The 7,897-nt window shown below is 39.8% G+C and overlaps 1 protein-coding gene across 1 annotated transcript in view; it reads right to left on the bottom strand.

Moving 5' to 3' along the window:
* itga6a (integrin, alpha 6a) overlaps positions 1-6,740 on the bottom strand; it is a 17,343-nt gene extending 10,603 nt beyond the window's left edge. Inside the window, exons 1-14 of the mRNA XM_037686156.1 lie at positions 6,639-6,740; positions 6,478-6,557; positions 6,141-6,387; positions 5,899-6,012; positions 4,234-4,447; positions 3,862-4,055; positions 3,681-3,775; positions 2,408-2,535; positions 2,242-2,331; positions 2,099-2,160; positions 1,859-2,016; positions 1,208-1,351; positions 1,014-1,129; positions 553-709 (exon numbers count right to left, since the gene is read on the bottom strand). Of these exons, the coding sequence (XP_037542084.1) occupies positions 553-709; positions 1,014-1,129; positions 1,208-1,351; positions 1,859-2,016; positions 2,099-2,160; positions 2,242-2,331; positions 2,408-2,535; positions 3,681-3,775; positions 3,862-4,055; positions 4,234-4,447; positions 5,899-6,012; positions 6,141-6,387; positions 6,478-6,522 (1,764 nt within the window). The 5' untranslated portion in view covers positions 6,523-6,557; positions 6,639-6,740. The remainder of the gene's footprint in view (positions 1-552; positions 710-1,013; positions 1,130-1,207; positions 1,352-1,858; positions 2,017-2,098; positions 2,161-2,241; positions 2,332-2,407; positions 2,536-3,680; positions 3,776-3,861; positions 4,056-4,233; positions 4,448-5,898; positions 6,013-6,140; positions 6,388-6,477; positions 6,558-6,638) is intronic.
* Positions 6,741-7,897: the final 1,157 nt, after the last annotated feature.

The raw sequence follows: 7,897 nt of genomic DNA on the forward strand, positions 1-7,897 counted from the left end.
TTTTTTTTTCTCGATACGTTTTCCTTTTGACTTTCCTTTTTGTTGCCATTTTATTTTAACTTGTAAAAAAAAAAAAAAAAAAAAAATTTGTATGCCTCTTTTATGACTGCCTATTGTTGTCCACTGTTGTTATCACTCTTTGTTAAAATCAGGTCTCTCTTGTAAATGAGCCTTCGAGGCTCAATGGGATTAACCTGTATAAATAAAGTTTGAATGAAAAAATTAATAAATAAATAAAAGGTGATCATTGTAAACTTTGGTTTATTTACTGTACATAATGATTTTAATCGCTGAATGTCCGGCCCCCGAGCTGTTAGTTTTCAGAAACTGTGGCCCCCTGAGCAGTTTTGTTGAATAGCCCTGATCTACAGAGATTACCATAATCTGCTGCCTTTTGACAAGTATAAAAAAAAATCTACCAGACACAAATTTCCTTATTTTTTGTCCTATGTTTATGTAAAGACATCCTAACTCTTTAATACATGACAACATATGGAAACATGACATCCATCAAATTATGCTTAATTCATGTGCAAGCTCTGTCATACTTACAGTCACTGAGCGGACGCCAGAGTACGACAGGGTGTTTGGGAAATTCCCTACAAGCTTTGCTTCATAAGCATCGTCACCGTTCATGTTGGTCACCGTCACCAGCAGAGCCAAGTCCTTCTTCTGATAGTTCAGAAAAAACTCTGGGACATTGTTTTCACTGCAGAAACACGATTATCACTGACTTCAGACACTTCTTGGAGAAAAGAGAACAGGCTCTCAATTACAGGTTGATGCATTTTAAAAAGGAAATGTCTCCCAACAGTTCTTTGCTTGTCACGTTGGCGTAATACAAAAAAAAATAGAAGCACAGTCTCTTTTATATTCTTTAAACACTGATATTATGTGCAAAGTGAACAGTTTTGTGTTGCTGTAAAATGAACTCAAAGTTGTGTTCAAAGACCTTCGGCATACTGCAATGTTAGCCTTTCTTAACATCATCTTCAAACAGTAGCATTTTTAACCTTTTAGGTAACGAGGTGAACTCCTGGCTGCTCTCTTTGTAGTGCAGACTGTACTCCATCTTCAGGTTGCTGCGGCAAATCTGACCATCCCTGCATCCCTCCTTTACAAAGGTTATCTGCCACACAAAATATAAATACATACCACAACAATGGGGTTTTGTGATTACCTATAAACAAACGCTAGATTTTTTTACCTCTGTGACAGCTTTGCTTGGTTGATTAGTATCTAAAATGGGCAATATGTCAGGGAGGCTATGTTTTGCTTTCTGTTGTTTTGCACCAATAATTTTCGCAGAAACTTCAATGATGATGCTCCTCATCTTGTCCTTAATGTTGTCCTGTGTAAACCCAAAACAGAAAGTTAAAGTCAGAATAAAACAGGCTTCTGAACTGATACAGCAATACACTTAATACAACATGTACACCACCGGTCTCGTCTCAGTGGTGTATGCCCCCACCCCCCACCACATCAGGGGTACAAGCACCAATTCATTGAAGAACAGTCACACAGCTGTTGTTCTCCTGCTGCAAAACAGCCCACAGCTGTTGCTTTGACTGCTCCTTGAGATTCAGCAGATTGGCACTGAGTCAGAGTTGATGTCTGAGCCGATCCCACATGGGAGGACCTCAAAAAGATGTGGTCAGTCCACAGATGCACATGCAATTTGTAGAAGGACTGTGCTAATGGGGACTGTCTGGGGGGGTTAAGGCTCAGTATGACTCAGATGTAGGGTCCACTGATTCACTTCTGATGTAATCCAACAGATGACTGTCATTCGCCACTTGTACTTGATGGCAACTTCCATTTGTTTCTGACAGCTGTAAGGGTAACACATATGATTTACCTTAAGTTTGGCTGTTAAGATGATGCACTTTGGCTTATTTTGACCCTGGAGCTCTATTGTGCTGTTAAACTGGTTGTCAGATTCAGCCTGGGATTCATTCAGGAACATCACTCTGGAGTTCAACCGAAGTCCGTCCGCCTCAATAGAATATCTAATAGCTGAGACGTGGAACGAAAAACATATTAGTAAGAACAGCTATATGTTGTGAATGTTATGAATATGTATTTTTTTGGTACATACTTAGTTGTGGGTTGTAAAATGCAGGGTTCCCTTTGAAGCTGAAGCATGTTTCAACAGTGAAGCTGTGGATTATAAAAGCCCATTTAAACAAAGTTTTGTCTGCAGTTTATCTAAAATAAGTGAACATACACCAGAACATTTACCAAAAACTGTTTCCACAGGTAGTTTGACTTAGGTCAATTTCTTCAGGAGATACTTTGACATCTTTTGTAATGGTAACAACTGGCCTCGCCCTGAAAAACATCTTGTTAGGTTAAATTAAAGATATCAGTGGGATTTGAATTTATTGTACCCATGTTGCAAAGTTACCTGTAAATTACAGCAGAATCTGACAGAGATCCTACAGCCAGGTCTGGATAAGAGTTATCATCCAGGTCCATGTTGCCTGCCAAAGAATATCCAAAGAATCTAATGCTGTGCGCTTTACCTGAAAGGATCTTGGATGAAAGAGAAAAAAATTACCTTAAAATTAAAAATTTGAAGGACAAATTTTGTATTTTTTTAAACTATGGACCGCTATTCCAAATGAAAAAGAAAAAAGAGATAAATTCAATATCGTGGCTAGCTAGACAGGAGCAGTGAAACTGAACCAAAAGGACATTTTAGCTGTTAAAATTCAGATAAGGATCTCCGAGTTGCTTCAAATTCATTTGAGCTGTGGAAAATTGCAGCAAATGGTGTGAATTTATTACAGCACCGTCAAAAAATATTTTCTATCATGGGTTATGAACGTTTTATCGTGTTCGCGTGTTGTGATGATGTTATAAAAGTCAACAGAAGACCAGGTTTGGGGTTCATTCTGTGGCGCTGGATATAGGATAGTATTCTACATTGTTTGCTAACAAGGTGTGCTGTTTATGCAGTTTATTTTGAAAGGGCTTTTTAAAGGTGATAACAATTATTGTTTTAAAATGATATACCTTTTGAATTATTTACATCTATGCTCCTCCTACTTTGTTGAATGACGAAAATTGGTTAAGAGCATTCTAACAAGATTAAAGAGCTCTTATTTGCTTCTTTCCTGGCTGGTGTTGAATGTTTATTTTTGGTGACTTCCTTTTTCACGTTAGACATCTAAAGGAGACGCCCATGGTGTCTGGTGTTAAACGAGTCCTATCTTGATTAACAGTTGTTGATTAGCAACTCCGTTGTTTTGCTTTCTGTCACGGGACGGTTTTACGCCTGTTTGCTGTTAGCTCCAAGCTAACGCTTCATGCATTATTGTGGATTCTGTTCACAAGTGTTTTTTCTCAGAGTCGGCAGTTAATATGTGTTGGAAGTGCTGCAAATATTCCAGATGTTTTAGATAAATCGTCATGGGTTTAAAGAGTCTAAAAATGGGTCTCACTGAGGCTTTTGGGTATTAGAAAGCTAGTGTATTAGCTGTTACCATGCTACAAGCTATCTTTCATCAGAACGTGAATCCGTTCACGTCATTATTTGACCAAAACTAGTGACTTATGCTCATGTGGTCCGGGGTATGCTGTAAAACTGCTGCGTGAGTTTTTAAGGCAACTTTTTCCCTTTTTAACTGTCAGGATTTCAACATTCATGGTAAGACTGACTATCTTTCATAAGCAACCTGCGCAGAACTGGTTTTGATTCCTTGCGCAGATCCATGATAAATGTAGACGTTTCCTGCCCCGTCATCATCCTGTGGCGCTCCAACTGCGAGATCTGTGCAAGAACAGAGACGAAAAAGGAGTTCATCAAAGTGCAGTTGATGACACTAAACATAATGGGCACAAAGTCAGCTGTGTTACCTTTGTATGAGTCTTGATTGATGTCTCCGATGTCCTCCACGGCCAGTCCGAACATTGAGAGTTTGGTCCCGTTCAGCTGGACAGGAGATACATTTTCCCAAAGTCCGGCCTTGTTAATGTAAACATAAACAGCTCCACCAATGTCTTTGTCCTTCGTATAGAAGTGGGGAGCTCCTACAACTATGTCCTCCCATCTAGATCACAACGAAAAAGTAGGTGTCAGTATTTGGCAATAATATAGAAAAAATGGCCACTGGTATGTATATGTGAAATTAGCTATTCTCAAACTCTCAAAACCTCAAACATGTTTTTTTTTTTGTGATGTGTAAATTAGGTTGAAAACGTATTCCTTAAGAAAAAAATGTCTCTTACCCATCACCGTTCAGGTCAACCACAGCCACATCGTATCCAAAGGAAGATGCCGGGCCCGACCCGTGGAGAATGTGCTCCACCAAAAGTTTGCCGGAGAGTTTATTTTCGCGTTTCAGCAGGACTACAGCTCCTTTGTGATTGGCTCTTGGCGCTCCAGCCACCACTGTCAGGTCACGACTCTTGGTGATGCGGTGTCCCGAATCGAGCGAGAATCCTAAAGTTGGAGAAATGATTCAGACGAAAACCTTTAGTTTTGTACTAGAATATTAGTTCTACCTTTTTGGAAGGTCACTAACATTTATGTCTTCTTGTTGCCTTGAGAATAGCATAAAAGTTTCAAATGGTTTGCAGAAGATGAAAAAAAAAAAATCCAAACCCTTGTTCTCTCCTTCTTTAAGGTTCTGACACTTTGGTTTTTGCAATCGTCTCTCCACTTTTTAGGTTCTAATTTTAACAAGTTAAAGACTCCAAAGAAAAGCAGAAAAACTCAGAGACGGTACAAAATAACATATTTGCTTGTTTACATGTCGAGTTTATTGCAAATGTATGCTATATACTGTAGAAACAGGGCATATAACATGAGATCCAAGGCTGAAAAGGAAACTTGAGGTCCCACAGTAAAGTGGGAGACTGTCGAGAATGCAGGTCTTTTAAGGTAGAACCCAAGGATGCGGGCAGGACTCAGTCGACTCGGTGGTAAAAATAAGAAGACACTTTAATAATACAAAAATAAATGGCTGTCGAGGCAGCAAAACTTACACGTAGAAAAATCACGAGGAGGCACTCAGGAAAACACTAGGGACTCAGGAGGATTACAAGACGAGTACAAGACGATGCCCAGACCAGGAATAACACTAAGACACAGACTTATATACAAACACTGATGAGGACAAAACACCTGTCAGGCTCACAGGTGTGGGAAAAGGGAAATCACATGAGAGGAAAGAGAACAGCAACAGGACAGAGACACACCACTAGGGGCAATATCACCACAGAGACTCCATCATGGGTGGTGGAGAATGACAGTACTGTGGGACTTTCAGACACGCAGGTGATTGCCGGATGTTGTGGTGGTCGGCAAGCTACAGAAGAAGGCAGTGCTGATAGATGATGCAATCAAAAGAAGTTCGAGAAAAAACAAGGGCTGAAAGAGGAAAAAAAGGTGATTGGAGCACTCGGAGATATGACCCCAAACTGTAACCTCAGAGATCTCTGTCCAGGAACAGCTCAGACACTGCACAGAACCCTCAGGTTCTGATAGAAGACCCAAGTTTTGAAGTGAAGTAGAACTAACCAGGTGGAAAAATAGAGGGTGGGATGGTGTTTTATGTATATCAATACCTCACCTACTTTATCCAAACTGATTGTTTTACACATAAAAAAACAAGCTACAGGGCTTATAATATGCTCAAGTGTAAAAGCTTCTTGTGTACAAGTCCTAGATGTTCTTGTAAGATGTTTTACAGCATGCAAGTTATTCTACATTTAATGTGAAAATCATTTTCACATTACAGCATTAATACTTCTCTGGTCTCTAAATAGAGCAAATAAGCTACCAAGCGTACATTTGGACTTTTCAAAGCAAAGAAGCACAACTAAAATGCAAACTCAAAAAGAAAGTGACTCACTCAAATCTACCTGTGGTTTGTTGGTAAAAATACTCACCTAGGTAGCTGTTGGCAGGTAGAGAATTGAGCTCATTCACAACCTCATAAGGGCCATCTTCAAATATTTCCATCTCTACCAAAGTGTTGTTCCTTTGGTCCACTTGCACAATCCCTGACGATGATGTAAGCGATAATAATGGATGAGTTTGATAAATCACAGCTGTAGATATTTTCATGATTTGATGCAAATGACGTGGTTAGATGCAGAGTTACATATAAACCTGATCCTAACTCAATTACCCTGCCAGTTGTAAGCTCCTGGGGCTCCAAACATCACATAATGGTAGTCCTTAGTAAAAGTGGCTGCTAGGCCTTGCTGGCAGAAGCCGAAATGGTGGTGGTCTTTGCTTCTGCCCTCACAGAAGTTCCAGCCGCCTCCGTCCGTATTAGAGAATGGGTCGAAGGTCAAGTCCTGACTGAAGACGTAACAGCGTCCAGGAGTGGTGTAAGACTCCCAGTAACGCTTCTGATAACGATGAGCACATGTCTGAAATTACATGATTTGAAGGTGTTCAACACTATATATCAAGAAGAACGAGACATAAAGATATCAAGGGACAAAAACTGACTGTCTCACCATGATCTTTCCCCCAGGTCCTTGACTTTGTACAGTTACACCCATCCACTGGTTCTCTTTACTCTCATGTTGTGTGTCCTCTTTGAAAAAGTAGCAAAAATTGAGTTATTTAGAAATATTGCCCAGGTGGTTGGATAGGTACATGCAGGTAGGTTCCTCACCTTCATTATCAAACTGGACACGTTCACAGCCAGTGGATTGGGTGATTTCACATTTATAAAGACCTCCAGTGATAATGGATGTTTGTCTGTTTAAAGCCTTGGCTCTGGGGGCACCAACAAGCAAACTGAGGACAAGCAAAACAAAAGCATGAATTTGCAACGTGATGTTGAAATAAAAAAGCCTCAGAATAAACCGTGCTGCAGCCTCAGTGCATAACAGTCTTGCATTATTAGCATAAATGCAAGAGTAGACATTTATGAATTTTATCTGCAATAAAGCCCAGAAAAAAATAAAACGTATTTGTCTTAGTGTTCAGTCACACAAACAGCTGTGACTTTTTAAAGAATAAGAGTGGCATCCTGGCAGGCTCTGTTTGAATCTGCCACACAGAACAACATCCTTGGGTTTTTTCCGGTCGGGGATCTTTGTTACATACTTTGCTCTTTCACACTGTTTCCTGTCAGCATTGTTGCTTTCAAGTCCGTTTGTTTAAGAAACACAATCAGAAATGACAAATGGTCCATGAAGGAAAGACAAAATAACAGAACATCAGAATTATTTGGGTAAAGTAAAAAAAAACAACGAAATTTTCATCACTGACTTGCTTTACCAGAAATATACACAAGTTCAAGGAAAAGCTACACATCAAGTGTGGCTACAGCATAAATGACTGAAATTATCAACAGTTCTTCCTCTGTCTAAAAAATTATCCAGATCAGAATATAAGACGAAAATAGGCAACAATAAAGACCATATTTAGCGTGCATACTGTCTGTTTAAATGCACAAACATAATGTTTTATATATTTTTGTCCAGTGTGCTGAAGCCTGCTTCAGATCAGTGCTTTCTAGAAACAGGAAAAAGTTATGGAGTCCACAATCCTGAGAGCAGCAGCTGGCACAGTGGATCAGTGAATAGTGGTCGTTAGCGGTTTGTAACTTTAACACACTTCAGCAGCAGCTTCATGCCTGAGACTGAGCAGAAACAGATTAATCAAGCTGTCCATAACGAGGGGAGTTATTTTATTGCTTGACAGAAAGCAGTCATTGTCTTGACGTGACTCTCTGCAGAGGTCGTTCTGTAATGTGGCCACGTTGTTCAACCTCAGTCTGAACTCAGCTTCTTCTTTAAAGCCACATCCTCTCAGAACTGGAGATGAAGAGCCTCTGTGTTTTATAGCTGACTCATGCCTGCAGCCATTTTGGAAAATGATGTTCAGCACGTTTTTACACAAAAGGCGCTAAATGCTGTAAAAGAC

The sequence above is a fragment of the Nematolebias whitei genome, chromosome 13, assembly GCF_014905685.2.
Source record: "Nematolebias whitei isolate Nwh7 chromosome 13, NemWhi1, whole genome shotgun sequence".
Taxonomy (NCBI): domain Eukaryota; kingdom Metazoa; phylum Chordata; class Actinopteri; order Cyprinodontiformes; family Rivulidae; genus Nematolebias; species Nematolebias whitei.